The 25,150-nt window shown below is 50.2% G+C and overlaps 6 protein-coding genes across 9 annotated transcripts; 1 reads left to right on the forward strand and 5 right to left on the reverse strand.

Moving 5' to 3' along the window:
- Nucleotides 1–3,434: 3,434 nt before the first annotated feature.
- Nucleotides 3,435–5,198, reverse strand: PV06_00372 (uncharacterized protein; the record flags this gene model as incomplete). Its single annotated transcript, XM_016400866.1, has 1 exon — nt 3,435–5,198. The coding sequence occupies one exon, from the start codon at nt 5,196–5,198 to the stop codon at nt 3,435–3,437; it is 1,764 nt and encodes a 587-aa protein (XP_016267919.1).
- Nucleotides 5,199–8,153: 2,955 nt separating this feature from the next.
- PV06_00373 (haloacid dehalogenase, type II) lies at nt 8,154–9,293 on the reverse strand. Its single transcript, XM_016400867.1, has one exon. It carries the CDS (start codon nt 9,131–9,133, stop codon nt 8,306–8,308), a length of 828 nt encoding a protein of 275 aa, XP_016267920.1. The 5' UTR covers nt 9,134–9,293; the 3' UTR covers nt 8,154–8,305.
- A 38-nt stretch (nt 9,294–9,331) lies between these two features.
- Nucleotides 9,332–11,683, reverse strand: PV06_00374. Of its 2 annotated transcripts, XM_016400868.1 has the most exons (3): nt 10,779–11,683; nt 10,070–10,707; nt 9,332–10,017 (listed from the first exon to the last, which is right to left on the reverse strand). In XM_016400868.1, the coding sequence occupies exons 1-3, from the start codon at nt 11,332–11,334 to the stop codon at nt 9,970–9,972; spliced, it is 1,242 nt and encodes a 413-aa protein (XP_016267921.1). In that variant the 5' UTR covers nt 11,335–11,683; the 3' UTR covers nt 9,332–9,969. The 2 variants fall into 2 exon arrangements, with proteins under 2 accessions (XP_016267921.1, XP_016267922.1); XM_016400869.1 differs by having other exon boundaries at nt 9,332–10,707.
- A 405-nt stretch (nt 11,684–12,088) lies between these two features.
- Nucleotides 12,089–16,228, reverse strand: PV06_00375 (uncharacterized protein; the record flags this gene model as incomplete). The annotated part of the gene is made up of 4 exons (XM_016400870.1): nt 16,172–16,228; nt 15,310–16,116; nt 13,908–15,003; nt 12,089–13,354 (listed from the first exon to the last, which is right to left on the reverse strand). Exons 2-4 carry the CDS (start codon nt 15,915–15,917, stop codon nt 12,089–12,091), a joined length of 2,970 nt encoding a protein of 989 aa, XP_016267923.1. The 5' UTR covers nt 15,918–16,116; nt 16,172–16,228.
- A 532-nt stretch (nt 16,229–16,760) lies between these two features.
- PV06_00376 (uncharacterized protein) lies at nt 16,761–19,707 on the forward strand (the record flags this gene model as incomplete). Its single annotated transcript, XM_016400871.1, has 2 exons — nt 16,761–19,490; nt 19,582–19,707. The coding sequence occupies 2 exons, from the start codon at nt 16,761–16,763 to the stop codon at nt 19,705–19,707; spliced, it is 2,856 nt and encodes a 951-aa protein (XP_016267924.1).
- A 465-nt stretch (nt 19,708–20,172) lies between these two features.
- PV06_00377 lies at nt 20,173–25,103 on the reverse strand. Of its 3 annotated transcripts, XM_016400872.1 has the most exons (4): nt 24,164–25,103; nt 23,950–24,117; nt 21,016–23,895; nt 20,173–20,926 (listed from the first exon to the last, which is right to left on the reverse strand). In XM_016400872.1, exons 1-4 carry the CDS (start codon nt 24,789–24,791, stop codon nt 20,715–20,717), a joined length of 3,888 nt encoding a protein of 1,295 aa, XP_016267925.1. In that variant the 5' UTR covers nt 24,792–25,103; the 3' UTR covers nt 20,173–20,714. The 3 variants fall into 3 exon arrangements, with proteins under 3 accessions (XP_016267925.1, XP_016267926.1, XP_016267927.1); XM_016400873.1 differs by having other exon boundaries at nt 20,173–23,895; XM_016400874.1 differs by lacking the exon at nt 23,950–24,117 and having other exon boundaries at nt 20,173–23,895.
- Nucleotides 25,104–25,150: the final 47 nt, after the last annotated feature.

Consider the following 25,150-nt stretch of genomic DNA (forward strand, 5'->3'; position numbering starts at 1 on the left):
CCTTTACTCGCCTACCCCGTGTAGGACACTTCCTACTCCATACTCGGAACCATGCCCTACTAGAGCACTAAGAACTAGTTACAGGCCCCGTTTTATTGTTCCACTGTATTCAGACTTTGATTCCTTCCAAGATATTCGCGTCACTTTCTTCCCAAGGATATGTTTTTTCGATGGACCGAATGAGCCTCTCGTGTTTTTCGGATCTAGGTTTGATGACACAGTTGAACGGCGCCGGATGACTCACCACGCCCGGGAGCATCTTCACTTCGGGCTCGATCTCCTTTCCGCCGACGGCGTCGACGGGTTTTCCGACGTTCAACGCGGCCAACGATTGTACGATGGTGATGTAAAGCGCATTCTCGGCCAGGATCCGACCTGGACACACTCGACGTCCGAACCCAAAAACGTACGCGTCGGGATCCTGTTCGGGAATGTTTCCATTGATCGGCAAGAAACGTTCGGGTCTGAAGGTCATTGGGTCGTGGTACGTTTGAGGGTCATGGGTAAAGTGCCTATCGAGATTTTATCAGATCTGATTCCGTTGCAAATCTCTCGAGCGAGAGAGTCACGATGAGACGGAACCAGATGATGACAATTTACAAACTCACCAGACATTGGCCAACAACATACTCCCTTTGGGGATACGGTGACCTAAACACACGTCCTCCGCTGTACTCGTGTGAGGGAGACCCATTGGTGCAACTGGCTGCCAACGCAGAACCTCCTTCACCGTCGCGTTGATATAAGGTAACTTCTCTCTGTCCGCGACGGTAGGAAGCCTATCGGGACCGATGACACGGTCGATTTCTTCCCGTGCTTTCTTCTGCACTTCGGGGTAAACCGTCATGGCCAGGAAGAAGCATGCCAATGAAGATACGGTCTGTGGGAATGGACAAGTCAGCTCTCATGTTGCCACAAAGTTGCCACGATGCGAACATGTCAAAGTGTGTGAAAGGCTCACAGTATCAGCTCCTCCGGTGTACAGAGACATTGCTGCCATCTTGTCAATGGCCGCTTCATTCCGACTGTCAGCGCCATCGGCAACGTCCTGATCCAGCAATTGAGCCAAAAAGGAAGTTTCGTGCTTCCCTCGGGCTTTTTGGTCCTTGACAAACGCGTACGGTTTTTCCACCACATTGTCGAGTTCGGATCGCCATTGTTTGGCCGTTTGTTTCCAATTTGTACCTGGAACCCAGTCTGGGAGGTATCTCACTATACCAACCGAGTCAGATATACCTATTTCACTGCTTTTGGTCGAGGGACTTACGAAACGGTATCATGTCAACCAAGAATGCTCCAGGTACAGCAGCACGTGCGAACTTGTCCATTGCATCTCCCGCTATATCGACCAAGAGATCATTCTTGTGAGATTCGGCCGTGTACCCATATGCAATTTTCAATATGACTGCTCCAGCTTCCCTGAAGAGCCAAGTCAGTAAGCTATTCTGCATACGGATGGATTTTCCGAGGGGTCGACTGATTTTTTGCTGAGAATACGGACAGGACTGTGAGTACACACCTTCTGATATGTTCAAGTAGATTGTCAGGTTTCTCAAGGACATGTAACAAGAAATGACCAGCCTCTGCCTCTTGAAGTTTATTGAATTGAGATGCCGAAGACTTTGTTCCGATGATCTTGGCCATTTTCTTGCGAAAGGCTCGAAATCGATAATTGTAAGGACACAAACCAAGCGTGTTTTCCCATCCTACCCTTTTGAGACGTAAGTAAGATTAGATCATCCATTACATACCGCCCCGTCCAAGGAACAGACGAAAAGCATACATTTCTCCTGCAAAAATCTGTCTTGGTCTAGACGAATGTATCGCGGACCTCTTTTCCATGAGTTCAAAAGCCAGCTTTGAATCGTTGATGATGATCAAGGTTTGACCCATGACCGTTATGGAACTGATCGGGCCTGGTATAAATCATCATTATCATCAAGTGTCAACAAACACACACATTCAGGAGGTGCACAAACGTACCATATAAATCCTTGTGTTTCAACCAATGTCTGGGTTCGAACTGTCCCGGTTTCGGTAGATCGTTCAGGTTCCCCAAGATGGGTAAACCCTTGGGCCCTGGTGGTAAAGGAGCCCGAGAAGCATTGTTGGATCGAGCAACGAACAAATAACACCAAGTGGCACCGGCCATCGCCAACAAGCACAAAACAAGAAAAGACGAAGCCATGATGATGATGATGTTATAAGGCGTCGAGGACTCAATACTCGTAATGTCCTTTTTTTTCTTGAGGCTCAGGTCAGGTCAGGTCAGGCACAGAATGTGGTTTCACAAAGACATATAAGTATAGATGAGTTATACCTCGCCAAGAGAGAGAAAGAAAAAGAAGGAAATGAAACAAGAGGGATGCCTTTTTTGTTCTCTTTTTCTTGACCAGATCACTCCATACAGAGTAAGTGTACCTAGGAATACTAGTAACACTGGTTACCCATCTTTACTTGATCTTGTCGTATCAAGGCCTACCACGTACTGACGGTACTGTAGTACGGAGTATAAACAAAACACTGATACTAATTGGCCAATCTTCCACGGTTCTTGTACAGCAAGTACCACAAACGGTTAAAGGGTTCCATATATGGATATCACAGATCATATCTTATATTCCGATTCGTCTCCATATTATTGGTGTCACGAATACGGAGTGTCTGTACATAATAGTATCTTATTAGGTGTCCTCTGAAGATGGATGTAAGCAAAACAAAAAGTGGGTTAGACTTGCGAATTCATAATACGAGATACCTCTAGGTACACACTCCCCGTAACATTACGAAAGAATGCTACTCAGTACCTCTGGGTAGGGGAAGGCTTTGTGACGTTGGGTGAGAAATTAGTAAAAAGGGATTCCTTTTTTTGGGACGCCTTAAAGACCCTCATCTTCTTGCCTTCCTCATCCCACACCACGTAAAAAAGGTGTTTTGAGCCACGCACAGAGTCCGAATGACTAAGAACATAACAAAAACCCAAGAGATGAGATCCCAATACTGTATTGGGGAATAGGTTCACAATTCTACCTAGTTATGTAACCTGTTGCAAATGCATATGCAGCACTGGCACCGAGTTTGATACCGTGCAATATGGCCGAGGCAAATGACCTTGGCTTTGCTCCGTATGATATTTTGCCCAATGCGGTAAAGACGACAATCATCCCATCCATTCTTTTGACCGGCCCATCACCACTCTCGTCGTCGTCGTCGTCGATGGTAAAAACATGCATCTCTCCCTCTCTCTCCGAGAAGGCTAGAAAACAACTCTTGCTTCTCTCTTGTGTCATAATCAATCCCCTGTCACTCTCATCGCTCGTTCGCCGTTGATCTCCCTCTCTGGATCGTCGCACAAATGATACCATGCTGGATGGTGGTAAAGGGTGTACCAAAGTCCTCGACGTGACGAATACAAATGATCGTTCGTCATTTTCTCACTTGCGTTTCTTGGTCTCACGTTTCTTCGTCTGACGTTTCTTTGGAACCGGTGCTGACGACTCGGTTTCTTCTCCTCCAGCTTCTGCCTGCTTGCGTTTCTTGCCCTTGCTTTTGCTCACAGTTTCAGCCGGTCCACCGTCCTCTGCGGTGATTGACATCTTATCATCGTCATCGTCATCGTCAATTGTCAAGGTGTCGATCCTGCAGTTCAACGTCGAACCATGGAGAATCTCATAAGTCTCGGATCGAGTGTACGTTTGTCCCAGGCACCACTCAAAGTCGGGTCGGAAGAACTTGTTGACCGCATCTTCATTCACTGGACCGTGCAATGCATCCCTACGCCGACCAAAAGGACAAAACGACTCCTTGCGGACCTCAATGCCATCCAGTAGTTTATCAGCCAACCGTACAACATCCGGCCAAGATCGCCAGTCATACTTTTGACGTTCCTTGAGTATCGGGAGAAGATCTTGTGCATACACCGGTACGTCCATGTGCCACATGTCGGCGTGAAAGAGTCCGTGGTCGATTATGTCGATGCTGCTGATCTTTCTGATGTTGGATTTGACAATGCTGTGGATCTGGTAGTCTTCGATATTGTACTGTTCGGTGGAATCGTCCGTCTCTATCTTCGCAATTCGATAAGGTCCTCGAATTCCTTCCTTCTCCGCGTAGCTCTCCAACTCAGTCCTGGACTTGAATAGCTTTGGCTTAGGATTCAACCTCAAAGAGGGACCAGACTGGTCCATTTTTCTCTTCAACGGACGCAGATCCTGGACCTGCTGAGGGAGCAGTCGCGTCTCTTCCCGCAGCCTCATGCTGGCGACATCGGTATGAATTTGGTGGATATTCTGATACCCTTGCAGTCCCTTTTCGAGCATTCCCTGAATCATCTCATCAAATCGCCACCACATCCGGTAGATCTCTCGTGGGTGTTTCCCCCAAGGAATGTTCTTTTGGATCGTGTCATCCAACACCTCTCTCAATACCTCCACGACGTCAAATGCGTCCTCGTCATCGTCCTCTTCGTCGAGGTCTTCGTCTAGAGTGGGATCGGAAAGGGACAACAAGTCAGCCATGGCTGAACGGATCCAGGCGAGGTCCTCGAGGAGGGGTCGAATACTCCGATCATCGCAGTCATCCTTGAGCTCGGTCCGGTTCGGATCTTTCCAAATGTCCGTGGACAAGAGCTTGGTGTTTCCGAATCCACCCAGGACGAGTTCGGGGAGTTTGGCGTTTCCGTCGGGAAAGTGCAGGAAGATGTTGCCGAGGTGCGCATTCGTGTGTGCAATGCCATTTCGGTGGAGGAGGGCAAAACTCTCGAGGAGTTGATCGAAGGTCCGCCAGATGAACAGGGTCGAAGGTTTGAAATCTGCCCGATCGGCCAACCTCTCCATGGTGTGTCCATTGCAGACTTCAAAGAAGAGTGAAGCCCCCTTGTACTCGGGGCCGATCAGGGCACCTTCGGCAAACACCTGGTGTGCTTGGGCACAGAGCAGTCTCGGGAACTGAGGGAGCGAACAATGGCGATAGAATTCCACCTCTTGACACGCCCCATTGCTCGCGAACGCATGGTTTGCCATGACGTTCTTCCTCACATAGACTTGGCCGTCCGCAAGCGATCGGACCAAGGTGGCAGAACCTCGATCGCCTGCCGCGATCTTGCCGACGTGCAAGTATCCATCAATCTCTGGATGGAAGATTGCGAACGAGGCCGACCCGGGTTTGGGTCGGCTTGACCCAGCTCCTGAGTCTGACATTTTGACGTTGTCGATGGAAAGAAGGAGACGTCAGGACAGAACGATGGAAGGATTGATCAAATCGACCATCGTGGGCAAAACGTTGTGCTTGCGCGAAGGGAATGGTCAAAGTCTTGGCTGTGAACGAGTTGACTGTGAATAGCTATAGAATGGGAACAAACACAGTGCCAGAGACAATGGATAGGATGGGCCAGAGGATAGTCACAAACATGGCGCCACAGACAATGAACATGATGCAGAGCTTGTCTCCCTGACATGTATTTGACCCATCGAATGGCCTTGTTGTCAAATGGTCAAGGCACAAGACAGATGTGTAAAGAAAGGAATCATTGCACAAAGTGTCTGCCTCAACAGAGAACACCAGGATCACGTCCATGGTGGATGTCAGGCTTGAGCCTGACATATCTGACAAACCTGGAAATGGTGGGACTGACGACGAACAAACGACCAAACAATCTTCCAATCGGCCATATTGTTGAGGGTGTGGCAGCTTTGTCTGTGAGATTTTCATGTTTTAACGCAACTTCGCAATCTTGAACTCCTTTTCAGGAGTTTAGGCCTACCTGGTGAAATCATGGCTGAGATACTGTCAGCGGTAGAAGAGACCGTGTTGATCTTCTTCTTCTTGTTCGCTGCTTGAAAGATCATCATGTCAGTATGCTTGTGATGATCACTACTGGAAGATGAGTACAAATGAAGTCACATTAGAATATTCATATCAACGCAGGTAGCCTCGTCGCGATCCACCACGTGATGACTACATCAATATGTCCCGACGAGGCTGTGGGTATTCTACCCCAAACTAGAAAACAAACGTTCACTATTGTTGGACTGCAAATTATCATTATAATTCCATCGTATCATCTATCTCGGCAATCAGTGGTTCCATAGGCAGTCTGCTGACATTTTCGAAAGCCCATTCCATATTCGAAGACGCACGTCCCTCGGAAGACTCAGAAAGTCCGCTTCGTACAGACCTTCTCCGGAGCGACCCAAAGCGCCTTGAGAATTCCTTGAAGGACCAAAATCCGGAACTCAGCGAAGACGTGCACGAAGGGGCAATTGAGGGAAGCAATTTCTTTTTTCCAAAACTGACGAGCCTGGGATATAAAGCTTGAACGAAATCTGTTGCGACGAGGATTTCTGATGCAAAACTCTCTGGATCAGCAAGATATACTGAGGAATCAGTGGGTGACATTACTTCTTCACCCGAGAGAAGGCCAGACAAGACAGATACACGCTCGATTATCGAAGAATCCATCTCAGGATCCAGCCATGATGTGGCCGCATTTGGGTACCAGTGTGACATGTAGCACCGGACCATCAGTTGATATTGGTCTCGCTCTTGGCTGAACCACCCTCGCAGATACCGGTCAAGAATTGCCAGAAATCCATCGATATTGTTCGCCAGCGGAATTAACCAGGTACCGACTACGACCGCAAACATTGCTGGAATAGCAAATGTGGTATGGTAAAATATTGGGCTGATGGCTTTATCAAAGCAATAGTGCTTTATACGTCTTGAGTAAGCCGGCAAATATCGTTCAGTTTGCTCCATAATGCTGAGGCACAGGTTCAAGTAATTCACACGCCTGTAATGGAAATCTTCTCTCAAGTAAACATCAAAAAGACTGCGATTATCCATCGCAAACTGTTGGATGACAAACAAAGTTTCGGCAAGAGTATCTTTGAGGTCGGCACATTCCCAGCAATGATCATCCGTTTCCTTTGGCGTTGCTTCAAAGAAGTTGAAGTCCGGCTGATACTGGACGCTGGTCGTGCATCCGAAATGTATGGCCATGGCATTAGCGGTCCAAATTTCGGCACGTCCCTGGAAAGAAATTGGAAAGCGAAGCTCCGCGAGGAGACTTCTATATTGCAAGTCTTTTCGCGGTTCCATACGGTCAAAAAGTGTGCGGTGTTGCAGCCATAACCACAATTGTGGTAGTATGAACTCGGCCACATGACGTTGCGGGCCTGTTGGCGAAAATTGCGCGCAGTTGATTGCCGGATTCGCAAGCCAGCGATGACTCGTGGGCCACTGCGTCTCGAAATCTCTAAGCATGGAAAGCACGCTGTAAAAAAAGTCGTATGATGGCCCGTGGCAGTTCAGCACAAATAACATTGTTGCAGCGTTGCTTAACTTCTCTATCTGAACTTGGAGGCTGTCTTGGTCCTTTTTGTTGTCATAAAGCGACAGCATCGCAGCCACATGACGATGACTGTTCATTGGGTATCGTGATAAGTGGATTCTCAGACGTTCTTCGCCTTCAAGTGATTAATCAGGTTTGACGGGTTCCATATTCGCCATTTGCTCGCTAGATGTGGGCATGTCCTCGACAGACCCGGCTGGCAAGATGCTTTCTACTTCTCTCTGACACGACGATGTTTCTCTCGTCGTTACGTCCTGGGTATCGGTCGCGTTCCTTTTGTACGTTCGAAGGCCCAACTTCATCATTTGATAGTACAACTGGGATTTCGTGATGGATATATTTCTCTGGCCAAGTGCAGCCAAGATTTCGTTCTGCGGTGTGCCTTGGTGGTGCAGGTCTGAGATTAGAGGTTCGAGGTCGGCCCATTGTTGCTGAGAAAGCCTTTGGTTGTATCGAGGCACGTTGGGATCTTGAGCAATGAACGGGTCGATCCGACCAGATGAACTTGTCTGTTCTGCCATGGTGTATGCTCTCTCTAGCCCGGTGCTGCTGGGCAATTGAAGACACAATGATGGTTGAAACGATAATTGTCTGACATGAGGATAGGGTAGACAAGGGGCAGACCGGAACTCTTATAGTTCGTAATGAAAACCGATAAACAACTGTGAACACCCAAAGTAGCAATTATGGATTTGATCTTGTCGGTGTCAGGCTGGCAAAATGCATGTCACAAGGGTCAACCCTGGTCGCGAAAACAGCATTTCTCGAAACAGCATAGTTTGTAGATGGGCTGCATTAGTAGCGTACAGCCTCAGCGTTTGCTAGTACAAGGATGCGGACGATTGGCTGATATTCCCGTAGAAGTGAGGCTCTCGTCATGATGGCACGAATAGGATAGTTCGTTTGCATTCTTCTCGATCCTACTTTCCCTCCCCCTCCTCCTCCTACCACTACTTACTCCTGAGCTCGTTGTTTCTCGACCTCGTCCGCGAGTTCTCCCAAAGAGGCGTACCTCCAGCCGTATCCCACTTCGCCGCGTTCGTGGACCCCCGCGATCCCACCGGCACTGCCCATGCCCGCCCCTTTCCTGTTGATCCAGACACTGCTCATGCCCATCTTCTTCGCCGGGACGTGGTCGTGGAAGATGCTCTGGGCGACGTGCAGGATCTCGTCCTTTTCCACGCCCGCGTCCTCCTTCGCGTGGCTCAACAGGTACTCGAAGTTGCGCAGGTCGGGCTTGTAGCTACCGATGTCCTGGGCGGTGTAGACGCGGAAGAAGTCGACGCCGGCCAGCGGTCCGGCGAGGGTCTGGCTGAAACTCTCCCTGTCGACGTTGCTCACCGGGATGAGTTTGTAGTGCTTGGCCAGCCTCCTGCAGGCGTCCACGGTGTCCGGGAAAGCCGGCCACGAGCCGACGCTGTCGCCGAACCGCCGGGCCTCTCCGTCGAGGTCCCCGTCCTTGACGCCGAGGGCGGGACCCAGGCGGAGGTACGCCTCGCGCAGGACCTGGCTGTACCTCATCGTGGGGTGTTCGGCTTGCACCTGCGCCTCGATCTCGTTGAATTTCTCGGCGAGCTTGACCCGGCCTTCGCCGGCCCTGCTGTCGCGGCATGTCGCAAAGGGCGATTCGGTCGGGATGCGCGACACCAGTGGTTGTAGCTGGTCGATGATTCCGCTCTCCCAGTCGATGAGCGTGCCGTAAATGTCGTAGGATATGACCTTGAATGACGAGAATGGCTTGCGAGGCACAGTAGGCTCGGGCATTGGAATCTCGGCAGCCATATTGTTGACAAATGGAGGGATTTATTTGTTGTTGTAGTCGTCGTCGTTCGTGTTGTGCTCTACCTAGTTATTTACTGTGGGTGAAAGTTGGTTGGCCGAGGAAGCTGGATGGAGATTCTGTCAAAATCCAAAGTACTTCAAATAATACGAGAAATGCGATCGTCTACCACAACGCACGCAAAGTCGATATGATACAATCAACAGTTTTATATAGTACAGTTATCTTGTCTGAAATGGATGTCTTTTTATTCATTATCTCATACATGGCCCCCTCTCGCGCCCTTTCTTTGGCAAGATGCTGTCACTCGAAGTGCCCAGGCCGAAGGGCGTGGCGATTGTAAGGCGTAGCAAACTCCAACTCGTTCCTTGTGTCGTCGTCCACCATACGGGAAACAACATCAAAAACAATCACTCAATAGGCATGAATTGGGGGATGTCAATCTCGACCTCAATCTTGAGAAACCCTCCGTCACTTTTATTCCCTGTAGAAGGCTTCAATGCTCTCGCTGTTTTGATGCATGACCAATATCTTTAATCCACTGGACTCCCTCCGTCGAGTCATGCCCCTAGCAACAGCATCGCCAATCCGGACAACACTTCATTGTTGGCAATAAACGAAAATTCACAATCAACGCCCTTCCATTTGCTCCAGAGTCCAGGCCATCCCCGATCATCACCAGCCTGTCTCTCTCGGTCCAATCTATCCAACCGTCATTAGGGTATCGTCGAGAAGTCTGGTTCGCGCGCAGTAAAAAGCATGTATCACGTATTGGGTAGAGCCGCCGTTGATTTCACTTCTTCTTCCTCTGTAGCTTGGTCTTTGCACCCGAGCGTTTCTAACGCCCTTGATACTGACCATAAGCTGCTGGGGTGCCAATCGGATCCTGTACGATGTCAGCAGACGCAGTCTTGTTAGGAAGCCCTCATCATCATCACCTTCTTGCGTTTTCTTTGGCCACCATACTCATCTCCGTCCACCGCGTCGTCCTGGTCTGAAAAGCCTTCTCCGTATCCCACAAAACTATCATCGCCATAACTCCGTTTTTTGCCACGGGTTTGCCTCTTTGCTTCTGCTGTCGGCTGTGCTGACTGTCGAGGAATCCCATTTGCTACATGTACCGGGGTCGGAGGGTGTGATTTCTGTTGCGTGGGTAGCGTGTTGGGTTTTGGCTTGTCGAATCCGAGGACGTCTTCCCAGTGCGCATTGTTCCTAACATTTCCTGGCTGCATTTGCATTGCCTGTTTTAGCTTCACTCGGAAATCTGGGGTGACCCCAATCTTGGACGTTCCATGCTCTGCGTTCCATTGTTCTTCGGGTTGCAACCCCCACGCTGATGAGCCAGCCATTCGTCGCAGTGGTCCGGGTTGATCTTCCTCGACATTGCGCTCTCCTTTGACAGGCTTGTTGCGACCCGCCAAACCAAAACTTTTGATCTGTCCTTCATAAGACTTCCGCAATTTGTTGATCTTCTCTCCTGTCCGAGGATCTGTCCGGGCGACAGTTCGCAACAGCGGGCCTAAACCATATAATGCAAGGAGATGTTGTTGCGGATTCGGTCTTTGGCGTTCAACTTCTGTACGAGTAATCATGTTAATAAATCTGCAAACGTGACCTCTGGATGATAACGCTGGAGGAGAGTCTTACTGGATCGACAGAGAAGGAATGGTTCACCCATGTCTTCCTGCACCTGTTCCAGAGTTATCTCATCCGCTGAAGATCCACCAGCAGGCTTTACAACCTGGGCATCCTTGTCTTCATCGACGTCCACGTCCATAGAATCTTGCCGATCGTGGTTCGTGGCATTTGGAAAAGATTCTCCGTCTATTCGATGAGCATCTCTGCTATTATCTAGTCGGGGTCGCTTATCGCGGTGCCGATCAATGTCATCAGCCATATCCAGACCCGGGATTCCTGTCACGCTATGGGCTGGAGTCGGCAAAGATTGTGTCATGCGAGAAGAGGCTTGTTGTGAGTGTGATGCCGCACTCCTTGGTGAGGGCGGAGACGAGTGACCCGAAGCCTCGTCGGTATGTTGGCTGTGTCCATAAGGCGGTGCATAGCTCTTTGTAGCGACTGACATCAACGAAGGAGAAATTGGGGATTGCGGTAGGATGTCAGAGAGGCGCCGACGCTTGAGACCTGATTCAGGCGGAGAAGTGGGTGAGGGTGGAATCGCCGCGGGTCGCGCGGTATGGGACATGAAAGTGCGCAGAAGAAATTGGCGACAATCGACCACTCTCTACTCTCGCCAATGGCCTTGTTGGCCCTCAGTGTTGCGCGAATGTCTGGTGAGATAGTCAATTCTCCTCCGGGGCGGGGACGTCGGTCGTTGTGATCGGTTTGGAGGTTGCCGGGATGGGCGCGAAATCGGTAGATGAGGCTGATTCGTTGACTCAGTCAAAGGGACAAAGGAGGTGTGCCTGGTGATTAAGGCCGCGATAACAATGGCGATTGAAAAAGAAAAAGAGTTGTCGTCGTCGTTTGAAGGAGTGACAGGACGCTGAGCAGCTTTGAATGACAGGAAGAAGAAGCGCAGACACATCGACCCCAATCTTGCGCTTAGTGGCCTCACTGGCCTCACTAGTACAGCACAGTACTACTTATCTAATTATTAACTGGGCGCTCAGTCTAGCCTCACTTTTCGCTAGTGCCTTAGTGCCGCTAGTTGCCCAACCGAGCATCACGTGTGCATTTTTTTCACGTGATATGTAGTCCCACGTGATCATGCAAGATGAATGTCATTCAAATCAAATGACATTCTATAGTCCATCCACCTTCGAAGGAGTTTATGGGATGTTATGCTCTGTATATCCATATATGCTTAGCATTTGAAATTCTATTCTATCAACCAACCCAGTATTCCAAAGTCAGTACCAACTCCTTCATTCCTACAAACACATCCGTACACAAATTGACTGATCGGCTACTCGAGGCAGCACCATTGGCATCCTCAGCTAAATCTCAACCTCCTCAATATCGTAAACCATCTGCTTGACCTCACTGCCCCACTTGTCCATCCCAAGCGCCCACGAGCCATGGAAAAACATCCATAGCCCAAATTCCTTGAACATCATGCCCCAGCGTCCAGTTCTCTTCCTGAGCGTCGCGTTCCCTGACGATCTCGCCGCGATCTCGTCAATGCGAGGCCGTCTAGTCCTGTCATATGTCTCATATACTTCGTTCAAGTCGTCTGTTCCGCGGGCCCAATTCTGCTTTCGACCAAGTACTCTCGACAGACAAAAGGCATCCTCCAAAGCCATACTCACGCCCTGCCCTGCATGAGGCGGCATTGCGTGGGCCGCGTCACCCAACAGGAGCACGCGCCCTTGATGCCACGTCCCTCCGCTCGGTAGCCTGAAGATGGGATAAAACTTGACCACGGACGTCTTGTCGACAAGGCTCCGGAGGATGTCACCCCACTGGCCTGCTGCACCTTTGAGTACTCCATGTAGTAGCTCTTTGAACCCGGCTACTTCCTGTTCTCGACGAACCTCCCATCCATCGCGGTCATTTTCTCCATTGGGTAAGGACACTTCACGCTGGAAACCCCAATATACTTCGTCGTCCTTAGCAGTGCAGGTCATGCTAGCCGCCATACCTTCCTGCATCATGGTTATATGCATGCCAGACAATAGAGACGCTGCGTCTTCGCCGAGAACTGATGTTGGGATGATTGATCCTATGCCGGCCATCCCGGTGTAGTCCGCGCTCACTGCTGGGTCGACACTGACGCGGCGCACAGCTGAGTGGATGCCGTCACAACCAAGCAAGAGATCAGCTGTGTCGACCGTCCCGTCAGAGAACGTCACCTTGACTCCGTCATCTTGATCAGCGATAGATACCAGTCTCTTGTTGTAATGCACAGGTATGCCTGCATTGTCGACTGCTTTGAGGAACACCTCCAGTAGATCGGTTCGCTTGATACGCATGTACCCAAATCCTGTTGCTTCCCTCGCCGCGCCAACGACATCTGTTTCGCCTAGGATGGTTCCACGCTCGGAATGCATGGTCATATGCGAGCGGCTACTGCCCCGGGTCAAGAGTTCGTCGTACACACCTAGTCGATGTAGAAGGCGCGTCCCATTAGATGGGATGCCAATGGCGCCTCCCAAGGTTGTGGGCTCCGGCCGAAGTTCGTAGACGATGGGTGAGATTTTATTCCGTTGCTCTAGCAGAAGTGCAGTTGCAAGACCGGCTGGTCCGCCTCCGATAATAATTGCCTGTAACGAGCATTGAGATGGATGTGGCTTTAAAGAGTGGGAGTGACCAACCTTTTTTGGCATGACCATTTTTGTGGTGGTTTTAAGAGTGGGTATAGAGTAAGACAGTGAGGAACCGATGAATTGATGAATTAATAAATCGATGGAAATGTTGACAGGAGGTGATCCAGGTAGCTATATAGGTACTGCTCTGAGTCGACTCTGTAGGGGGTCCGCGGGCTTCCCTGGAGCACTTTACCCAATTGGGCAAGTCACTCCGCACCTTCGTCAGGGGCAGTGACACAGCCTCGTCACAAACACATTTAATCGCGCCCTGATCGACATTCCCGCTCACGGCTGCTTATTGCCGCAATTGTGTTGCGTAGGCTGCAATGATATCCGCGCTTCTGAATGGAAATTGTGCGGCGTCATCTGTGTAGCGGCTTCTCGCAGATGTTTGATCCTTGTTTGCGGACTTCCGGCAAAGGCTGTGCGGTTTAGGCGCCATAATATTTGACAACACTTCGGGAATTAAGCGAATTTCAATTACTCAAATCTCATGAATACATCATACCGAGTCAAAATTGAAATCCATGTCGTCCAACAGTGAGGTCCATTGAAATGGGGCCAAGTCCGGTACCGCGGCCAGGAATTCTGACCACAGTTCGTCCATGTCTTCTTCAGCTGGTAAGCCCTCACCCAGATATCTGCCACACCGCTGGGTTTGGACTTTGTTCGATGTCAAGATTTTGTCTCCTGTGAGGCTGTCATTCCAAGGAAACTCGATGAATTGCGCCAAAGCTGGGGAATCCCTTCGAGTCCGAACATCTCCGCCCGTCGCAGCTCCCCCGTTGGCCGGAGTTTGCAATGGACCAATTAATCTCTGAGTGCGCTGTGTCTGTAGCGTTGCTAGAAGCGTTTGCATGTTTTTCTGGATGCCTTGCATCAGAGCACTCGATTCTTCCCGAGACTTCTCTAGTGTCTGGTATGCAGCCATAACTTTAGCCTTTTGTGCTTCCGCATCTGCTGAATCTGGATTGAACGACACATCGGTGGCAAGAGTCAGAGCTGCCATAGAAACATGTTGCATGACTGTCCACAAGCGGGCTGGTCGGATTCCAGCGAGTGGGATAAGATCGTCCATTGAGCGTCTGAGATCAAGAATGGTATGAGCCGAGCTAAGACAGGTTGTTCGCGAATATGCGTAGTCCGGGTGTGTAGAGCCTATAAGATGATATGGACGGTGAAGTCGACATAAGCGTGCATGGAGACTGAAATGAATACTAAGTCGCTGCCAGGCGATATATGGCCGTTCTTCACACACTTTCTGGCTTTGCTGGATACTCATAGGATCGAGCTGAAAGAAGATAGGGAGTTCCTTCAGATATTGCTGTAGCTTGTTATCCAGCATCATAATGATGGCGTACTCTGGCTCTTGCGAATCTGAGAATGCAGAGGGAAGGGCATCAACAATTTCCCGGCATAGGTTTGCCAATTTTATTCGTTGAAGAAAGGCAGACATCTCCGTCGGGAAGGACCAAGACAGTCCCTCCTCTTGTGCGTTCGGCGTTATGAGTGTGTCATCGGTATTACTCGGATATTTGACGTTCATGTGTCGTGGGTGGAACGTGTATGCACCTTCCTGAGAGCTACCTGAAAATGCACCAAGCCTAGGAACCGTAAGTACTCCATTGTAGTTCAGAAGCTATGATCAGAGCAAAACACAAAGACCTTGGCACATTAATCAAAAGAAGCACATATCCCCAAGGCCGACTGGTATGGGGTCTTAAGGACCCTTCAACATAGACAAACATAAACATAGAAGCTGGCTACTTTGACGAATTGCCCAGCATCAGGCTGCACAGTTTACGACTTCTGTGAAACTTCATTCGGAAATGGTTTGCCCAGTGTTTGGTCGCAGCAGCACTGACCCGTCCGCAAGCAGTAGGAATTGATAGGGGGAATAAATGGCTTACCAGTCTGAGGACACCATGTGCCACCAAATTCTTCGCTGAACTTCGATCTCAACCGTGTTGTAGCCTTTGAGTCTTCGTTCCTCACGACTCTTGAAAGTGTCCAGTCTATCGATCTGCATGGCCTTAGCCATCAACATGCAACGGCACCTGAGCATATTGACGTCGAACAGCGAGAAGGAAGCGTTCGACACCACAAAGGCCAGAGTTGTGACGGCAGCTAGAGCAGGAGTTGAAGTTGGAAATTTCTCGGGGCAATGCTCTAAGATCGACATAGCGAGGCGAGCATACATTTTGAAGGCAGCTCTCGCTTCTTTCCGTAAAGCCCGCAACTTGCTTAAGAACTGGGTTGTCCATGAGAGTGCCGCCCCCGCGAATATGGAAAAGAGCATTAGGATGTTGGCCATACAGATCTCTGTATCTCCGTTGGAGGCTCTGTGAAACGTCTCCTCCATGGTGGTCCGTGTCGACGGAAGGTGTAGCACTCCGAATGTAGGGTGGAGAGCAAGGGAAAAATGATCGAATAGTAGCCTTGCTTCATCTAACGGGGGCAGCTTATTGAGTAAGTTCGCTACAAATTCAGAGGTGTCTGCAGGCATTTCTCGCATCATATCCAAATCATGAGACGAGAACGGTGTGGAGCCATGTTCAGGGCTGGCAGGTCTCGGGCTTGCCAGACTTACATGGGCCTTCGAGTGCCTGTCATTTCCTTCCGAGACCGTCCCCAATATCGACGAGGATTCATGGTTTGAGGCTTGGAAAACGGCTTCTTCCAATCTTTGAATCCGAGACAGTACATCGCCTGTGTTGCTTTGAGGCATGTTAGCGATAATAATGGTCTTGCGGAGAAGGTGGTCGAATGTACCTCGACCGCACTCCAGATGAATCGACACTTCCAACACAGTCTCTAGCAGGGTCTGATTCTCCTCCATCGAATTCACATGTGATAGCCCTGATGGAGCAATTTGAACATGGCTGCTGACGATCGCATTTTCGTTTCTTTCGCCGGCAGGTCCGACATGATTGCGGTGGTCGAGCCCATTTTTGGGTCATCGTCATCGGGACTCCTCTGTTGCTTCGATTCATGACTTATCTTTGAATGTGACTCATTATTGGCTGAAGTAGCGAAGTACCTGAATCAGAAGGCCAGGGTCCGAACAAAGACAGTGTCGTTCTCAGCATTCCTTCACCCAGGTCCTACGGAGTACAATTAATAGATAATGATGAGAAGGATGGACCAGGGTCGGATGCGGTAAGCGTACGGAGGATTTCTGGCGAATCACCAATGACGCGTTAAGTGGTACTAATTAGGTCTAGAGCAAACACGTACCCGCGACTTTTCGCGTCAGGGGCTCGACAGATTTACCAGAGTATCCCTACTCCGTAGAATCAATCAGCCATAACTTGGTCGACTGCTATATCCTTCTCGACGACCAGAATATTCAAATTTCAAAATGTCGAACCTAGTAGACTCGATCCTCAACTCAGATGCCTTTGGCGCAACACCTTCCTCACCCCGGCGAACACAAAACATCCCTTCCTCTTCGAGGCCGAGACCCCCACCATCCGAAAGCAATGGCATACCTTCCGAAGCAGATATCTTTCCTGATGACGAGGTAGTAGGAGCAGCGCGCGGAAGGAACAGAAACCCTCTCGATCGAAACGTTTCGAAGGTGACAGACCGTGCGGGAGAAAGAGTCCAACAGGCATTTGAAGATTTTCTCGAATCGCACATTGAAGAACCATCCTCCTCTGCGATCCCTCCTTCGAGTGAGCTGAAAACAGACAAATATTACATCAACCAGATCCATGGCTTGCGGGAGTTCCAGCTCTCCACATTGTACGTTGATTACAGGCATCTCCTGTCCTACAAGGAGGGTCCGATCCTGGCAGACGCAATCGCAAGCCAATATTATCGCTTTCTGCCATTCTTGACAAAGGCACTACACAACCTTCTGGCCAAGTATGAACCAGTATATTTCAAAGACCATCGACAGATGACGAGCAATGCTTCACAGGCTGGCACTTCAATGGCCGGCAATGCAACTAGCGAGGCGAACAGCCAGGGCGAGATGACTCTCAACCAGCAGACCGATAAATTGTTTACATTGGCATTCTACAACCTGCCTTTGGTGTCTCGAGTGCGACAATTGCGAACCGATCAAGTTGGAAAATTACTGTCCATCTCAGGCACTGTCACAAGAACTTCCGAAGTCCGTCCAGAGCTGGCTCTAGGCACCTTCATCTGCGAGGCTTGCAACGAACCCGTGTTCAATGTGGAGCAGACATTCAGATACACAGAGCCGAATGTGTGCCCGAACCAGACCTGCGGCAACAAAGTTGCATGGCGACTTGATATTCGAAACAGCACGTTCGTAGATTGGCAGAGATGTCGCATCCAGGAGAACAGTTCAGAAATCCCTACCGGAAGCATGCCACGCACAATGGACGTCATTCTGCGAGGAGAACAAGTTGAGCGCACAAAGCCCGGCGAGAAATGCATTTTCACAGGCACCTTGATTGTTGTACCAGACGTCTCCCAGCTCGGTATCCCTGGTGTCCGGCCAGAAGCCTCGAAGGACAACAGAAACTTTCGAGGGGCTGATGCCGGTGGTGCGGGTGTTAGTGGCCTGAAGGCTTTGGGTGTGCGAGACCTCACATACCGCATGGCGTTCTTAGCCTGCTTCTCCTGTCCTGACACCACAACCCCTGGTCAAACAGCGAACCAGCTGAACGGCCAATCTACCAACATCCTCAACTCCCTCCACCAGACCGACCTTTTTGATCAATACGACAGCGGCGAGCGTGCCCAGGAAGCCTATCTCGAGACACTCACCCACGAAGAAATCGAAGACCTAAAATACATGGTTCATTCCGACAAAATCTACAGCAGACTTGTCCAGAGCATTGCCCCTATGGTCTACGGCCACGAGATTGTCAAGAAGGGTTTGTTGCTTCAGTTGCTAGGCGGTGTTTCCAAAATGACGCCTGAAGGCATGCCTCTCCGAGGAGACATCAACATCTGCATTGTGGGCGACCCGTCAACCTCGAAATCTCAGTTCCTCAAATACATCTCCTCCTTTCAACCTCGTGCAGTGTATACCTCGGGCAAAGCATCAAGTGCTGCCGGTCTGACAGCCGCTGTTGTCAAGGACGAAGAAACGGGCGAACACACCATCGAAGCCGGTGCTCTAATGCTTTCAGATTCCGGTACCTGCTGTATTGATGAGTTCGACAAGATGGACATATCAGACCAGGTCGCGATCCACGAAGCCATGGAACAACAGACGATCAGTATCGCCAAAGCAGGTATCCACGCCACGCTCAATGCGCGCACAAGTATCCTCGCCGCAGCGAATCCGATCGGCGGACGGTATAATCGCAAAACAACCCTGAGAGCCAACATCAACATGTCTGCTCCAATCATGTCGCGATTCGATCTATTCTTCGTCGTGCTCGACGAGTGCAATGAGAACATTGACCGCCATCTCGCAGAGCACATTGTCAATCTGCACATGCTCAAGGACGACTTCGTGCAGCCAGAATTCTCAACAGAGCAGCTCCAGCGCTATATTCGCTTCGCGAGGACGTTCAAACCCAAATTCACGCCAGAAGCCATGAGTTTGCTTGTGGTGAAGTACAAAGAGCTCCGCGCCAACGACTCGGGCGGTCTCGGACGAAACAGTTACCGCATCACGGTGCGTCAGCTCGAATCGCTGATCAGATTGTCCGAGGCGATTGCAAAGGCGAATTGTGTCGAGGATATCACCGTGCCCATGGTTCTGGAGGCATTTGACCTCCTCAGGCAGTCCATCATCACGGTCGAGAAGGACGACGTTGATGTCGAAGACGAAGAGGAGCAAGATGCCACTCACGATGGGGAGGGAGACAGCCCCATGGCCGACGGGGACGATCACGGCGACGCCCACGACGAAGACGAACGAACACACGGCACTCCCGCACCAACCAAGGCGACGACAAAGATCACGTTCGAGAAATACCACACCATTCAGAACATGCTCGCGTCTCATATCCGCGACGAGGAGGACCAAAACGGCGAGGGTCCCGAGCACGAGGAGTTGCTCGTATGGTACCTCGAACAAATCGAAGAGAGTATTTCGAACGAGGATGAGTTGAACGCCGAACGCTCACTTGCGAAGAAGGTGCTGAAGAGGATGATCAAGGTATGCAGCTCTAACCCCCTGCCGCACGTTACCTAGGAACAGAATCCCTCCCCCAGACGCGTGCCAGACTCATGCTAACGACCTGCTCTAGGACAATGTGATCATCCCCATACGCGGCGAAGGTCTCGTCGACGGTGATCAGCAGGATGCTGCTGCGTCGACCTCGAGAGTCACATATGCCCTCCACCCTAATTGTGGCATCTTTGATGACGAGTAGTGGACGGGTCATGAAGGGTTTGCACTTTACACTCTTGCGTTTCGTCTTTTTTGACGGCAGGCATGAGTGAGGGTCGATGAGAAGATGTCGTATGAGAACCATGTCTGGAACGTTGCAAAAGGGGTGGGAACCGGTCAGGCCGGTCAGACCTATCACGCCTATATTAAGTTTTACAACAGGGCGGCTACTGGCGTTAGGTTAGATATTCGTGTGATCTTGTGTACGATTTTCGACAGACGCCGCGGTCTTGAGGGTGTTTTGGTGGTTTGGCGTTTTTTTTCCTCTCGCTGGCTCCTACACGCATGGCCCTGGCATTTGTTCAGCGAGGATTTGTCAGAACCTGTATTTTGTATCAATGACACGTCTTGAAGGAGGTTTGCAGCTTGTCACAACTGATGATGAACACGAGCGAGTGATGGGAGAGTCTCTCTGGAACGCTTTTACATTCCAGCAGCTCATCGTGTATACCAACGACCGCACGTTGGATGCTGCAACCGCGTCTCATGCAAGTGGTCATGGCAATGGAAGTCTTGAATACAGAATATATACCAGATGTGAAACACGTTGATTATCCTGAGTGTCGCAAAAATCGGGGTCCATTGAGACATACAAGTAGGAGGAAGTGCAAGAGACTTGCTAACCCTACAGGCCCTGTATGCCTTTTTGACAACATATTCTCACTCGAGGCCGTTGCCTCCTCTGTTGCGCCTCTTCACCAACATACATTCAATGGGCCATCCAATACCATGCCATCTCAATTATCGAGCTATTCGTACAGTCAAGAAAAAAGGAGGCACTACCTTAGGCATGCAATGTTGCCTCAAGGCTTCGTGGAAAATGGACTGTCTTGTAACTCGAGATGGAAACGTATCTTTCCACAGACATGTCGAGTTCTCCAACAAGATCTGAGGATTTCTAGTGGTCCGATCAATCCTGAAACCCAAATTCATAGCTCTAATGTAGTCATGTCTGGTAGAGGAATAACCTCACAAGGACCGCGATTTTCCTTAAGCACCGCCATCATGTTCGGTCCCTCTCCCGTCCCTCGCAGCAAAAAACTTTCGTCTGAATTCCGATAGTGCATTAGCCACTCCGTCGAACTCTTTGATATCTCGTGCACGCAGATCAGCGATGACTTCTTTTAAACCGCTGAAGAAATCGTCCTTGGTTGCTTTGTCCATATTGCTGCCCGAGGTCATCTCCGCCAGGATTGCATTTTCTATGACAACAACAAATGGTTAGTACAAAGGCCCACGTACTAACCAATCGTAGTCATGACATGGAAACAGGATCAGCGCGCAGTCGTACCTGAAAGACCTATCTGATGGAGATGTTGCTCTTCACAAGATGGGTCTGTGCAAGTTTCTCCAGAGAGTTCGGTGGGGCATATTGGGCGTGAAGGATCAATATTGTTGGAGTAAGTCAACGACTTGTATCCAGTTTTGACATTGTCCTTGTAGTCGGCATGGAAACGAAAGTCCTTGAAGTTTGAAAGAGGGGTTTTATACGGAACAAATCGTGTGATAGGTTCCGCACCATCATCAAGAATGGCCGGCTTTTCATCTTGACTCTTCCCGTCGGAGACAAGCTGCGTATTGACCAAAGTGTCCGCTTCCGTCAACTGGGGACCGGACTCAGCGTCGTCCTGGGCGTTTCCTGGACGAACCTCCGATAATGTCTCAACAGCCGCGGTGGGCTGAGAGGCAAGATCTGCCTCTATTGGTTCTGATATTTCGGCATTCTCTGGGTCGTCGACGTCTTCAGCATGCTCATAAGGGTCGTAGAAGTCCGTTTCATTCTCGAATGGATTTGTAGTCGGGGTAGCATCAGTGACAGGAGCTTCCTCGGGATCATATTCGTCTGACTCCATGGATTGCCGGAATTGTCTTGCGTTTTCAACTTCGGCTGGCTCATAATCATCATCCTCCAGCTCTTCCTCAGAGTCAGACATACTCGCGCTGCCATCACTGTCTTCTCCCATATCCATCGACGTATCTTCCTCTGCTAGCTCTCCAGAGTCCATGTCCCCGGATGATGATTGTTCGGGCACCGAATCTGGCGCAGGGGAGATTTCCATCTCCTGGGTTTGAAGAGTATCAGCTCGTGTGATGCTTTGCTCGCCTTGAGCGTCTTCAGACTCTTCGTCAAAACCCACAACGGGCTCTTCAGGCTCTTCGTTATCCGAGACGATTTCAGGGCCTCCAGAAACATTCACAGTATCAACGTTATCGGCCTTTGGAAGGGCTTTGGAGGCAACGTCTTCAGACTGTAGCTGGTCAAATTTAGTCGAGCCACCATCATCTCCTACCCCTGGCGGTTCCATGTGTGTTGAGGTGGATGTAGCAAGAGTACTGGCTTCAGTGGCTGGCTGTGCATCAGGCATTGTTTCGACGACTTTGGACGGTCTGGTTTCTTGAGCTTCGGCTAATTTTTCCATTTTGATTTGTTGGAGCTCGTCAAAATATTGCTTCTGACCCGTACGGCCTTCCTGAAGTTGCAATTCCAGGCGGTGAAGCTCTTCGGCAAGCTCTCTTTCGAGGTTTGTGGATTGTGCTAACGCTGATCTATAGCTTTCGACATTCGCTCGAGCTTGGGAGAGATCAGCTCGTATCTTGTTAATTCGCAATTCAGTCTTGGAAACTTCTAGATTGAGGTCCGGCAGGCCATCTTGCAAGACCTTCTGTCGTGCCGCGCGCTGTTTGAGCAGGTCAGCCTTCAATGCAGCTGCGCGTTCCGCAAGTTGTGTAGGTGTTAATTTGGTGATTGATCGAGGCTGTTTAGACATTACAGCAACTCCACTCATAGCTGGAGACTGTGAAGTAGGGGGGCTGCTCAACGGGTTTCCGGTCCTTGTCATGACCGGGGTCGGCGGATTTGAAGAAACAGGCGATTCGACTTCGCTTTTACTTCGTTTCAACTTGTTACGCTGCTCGAGTTCAGCAATCCTTCTGCGCATGGCCTCAATCTCTGTCTGCTTTATGCGATATAGATTATCTTTTCCGGCTTCAGTGGCAGAATCACTGCGCAATGGCTGCACCGGTGTTGTTGACTTGACAGTAGCTGGTAATGGCTGTGAGGGAAGCTGATTTTGAACCTCTCCAGTTCCAGATTCGGAGCCCATAGCCATTGCATCGCTCTCGTCTTCAATGATTTCGCCTTCTGATTGTTCTTCAGGATCGTCAACGTGCGTTCGCTTCATGGAAGGTTCGATGCTGGAGGCAGCGGGATCGGATGCCAAGGAGCGCTTTAAAGGGTTGAAAATAGTATGAGGCTGTTCGTCTGACGATGTTACAGACGTTCCGTTGTCTGCATGAGTACCTGGTTCATCGGAAGCAGAGCCTCCTGGCGTCATGAACAGCCCTGGAATCAAGCCAGATTGACTGATCGAACTCCGCAACTGAGTTGTCGTCCCGAAAAACGGCTGTGCCATGTTGGTATTCTTGGCCTGCGCTTCTCGTTTGAGCTGCTCCATTTTTGCACGAACCAATTCCGTCTGAGCTTTCGCCTTTGTATTCTGAGCCTGAGATACTTCAGGGCTCTCCTGTTGCGAATGTGGAGATTTCGGAGCTGATGGAAGGGCGTTGGATGCTTCAGCGGCTCTAGCAGGAGACGCCGCTGGTAGCGACACCTGCCGTTGCGCAGGTGAGCCTGTATTTGGCGTAGAAGGGCTCGGTCGGCCTGCTTTGGCGGCAAGCAATTGGGCGATTCGATCTTTGCGCTCTATGCTGGGGTTCGGAGCTGCTTGCTGCTTCTCTGTCACAGTTGTATTGTGCAAAACGTCACTTAGTGGTGCACCTGATGGTGTCTCGTCATTCGTGCTCTGCAGATTTTGCTGGCTGAAAAGTAGGGCAGGCGCGGCTTCCTGAGCGACAGCGCGATGGACTGGTTCGGCTGACGCATTTTGCGTTGTTTGAACTTGGTCAGGATCCACCTTGATACCCAATTCGGCGTATAGTTCTCTCAGGACCTGAGGATGAATACCTTCTTTAACCAATTCAGGATAGAGGATTTTATGAGGCACAAGTGACAGGAGAGCACCCTTTGCCAATTGGCGAAGCTCAGGTACAGGCTTATCATCATATCTGCGTTGTATTGGCTTCTGCGTGTGAGCTTGGTGATTATCGACCCTTGTACGAAAAGAACCCATAGTTCGATCATCAATTGTTGCTGGTCGTGTGGGATCATATGCTGTGAGCAACTGTTAGTCCATTTCTCGAATGATGTCCATCGACTTGCACCCACGAGACACGTTTCCAGGTTCTTCGGATGGCTGTCTGTTTGCGCCAGCATACTCGCCCATAGATATAGAACTTGCCACATGCTCATCAACCTCTTGTGGAGCTTGGTTCTGAAGGTTGGCAAAAAGTAGTTCCAAATCCGATCGCGAGCCGAAGGAAGGAAGCGTTTGATCTGTGGAAGAATGAGCAGCAATGTGACTTAGCGGATTGAGGCATACCTTTGTCATCGACTTCTCGTGATGCAGGGCGGGCGGGTTGGCCATTGCCGCCTCGGTTAGTGTGGTAAGATCGAGGACTAGGTTCATTTAGATGGCGCAGATCTCTTCCTTCTCTTGATCCCGTCTGCCTGCCTGAGGACGGCTCCTGCTGAGGATGCCGGGCTTGTTCGACCAGGTTGACGCTTGAAGCGAAGGCATGGGATGTTGGTACAGGTGACGGATTGTACGGTGAAGAAGTTGAAGCAGTTGGCTGCGCGGAGAAGTGAGGAAAACCAGCCGTGCTAGGAATAGGCACGGGAGGAAATGAAGGAGGCGGTGGAGGTGGCAAGCCAGCATTGGTAAACTGTTTGAAGAATTCGGCGCTGAGAGTAGAAGGAGGAATCGGCGGAGGGTGGAAAGGATCGAAGGTTGGCGCCGGTCCCAAGTTCTGCGAGTTTGACTCAAATCTGGATGTGTTCGTCACAGGTTGGTGCTGGTAGACATTCTGCAGCGAGTTCTGCTGTGTTAAGCTCGGAGGTGTATGTATAGGCTGCTGGATGCCATTATGGGGGATAGGATAGTAGGGCTGTTGAGGAGCATAGGAAGGTGTGCCCGTGGAGAACGGGTTCGAAGAATATGAGTGCGCCATTGCGCCGTGTCGCGAGACGCGACAGACAGAGCGGTAGATATCACTGCAACACTTTTGCAAGCCAGCGAAGACGGACCTGATTAGTAGAGTCGCTCGAAGGCATCATCGAGCCAGCTGGCGATTCCAAGACAGGTCAAGAGAGGACAGGATAGGACACGCAGAGACAAAAGCTCGAATGGTCTTACTCCTGAGATATGTCCATCAAGGTTGGTACATAACAATATATATCACTCCACGATCAGGGGGCCTTGCCAACTGCTGCTCTTGAGGGTGTGTTCAATAAGCTGAGTGATGAATGGTGTTTTGGTTAACTGGACAGTGTCGCAGGAGGCATTTTCCAAATGGGCGGCACTGAGTGA

This window comes from Exophiala oligosperma (assembly GCF_000835515.1).
Source record: "Exophiala oligosperma strain CBS 72588 unplaced genomic scaffold supercont1.1, whole genome shotgun sequence".
Classification (NCBI taxonomy): domain Eukaryota; kingdom Fungi; phylum Ascomycota; class Eurotiomycetes; order Chaetothyriales; family Herpotrichiellaceae; genus Exophiala; species Exophiala oligosperma.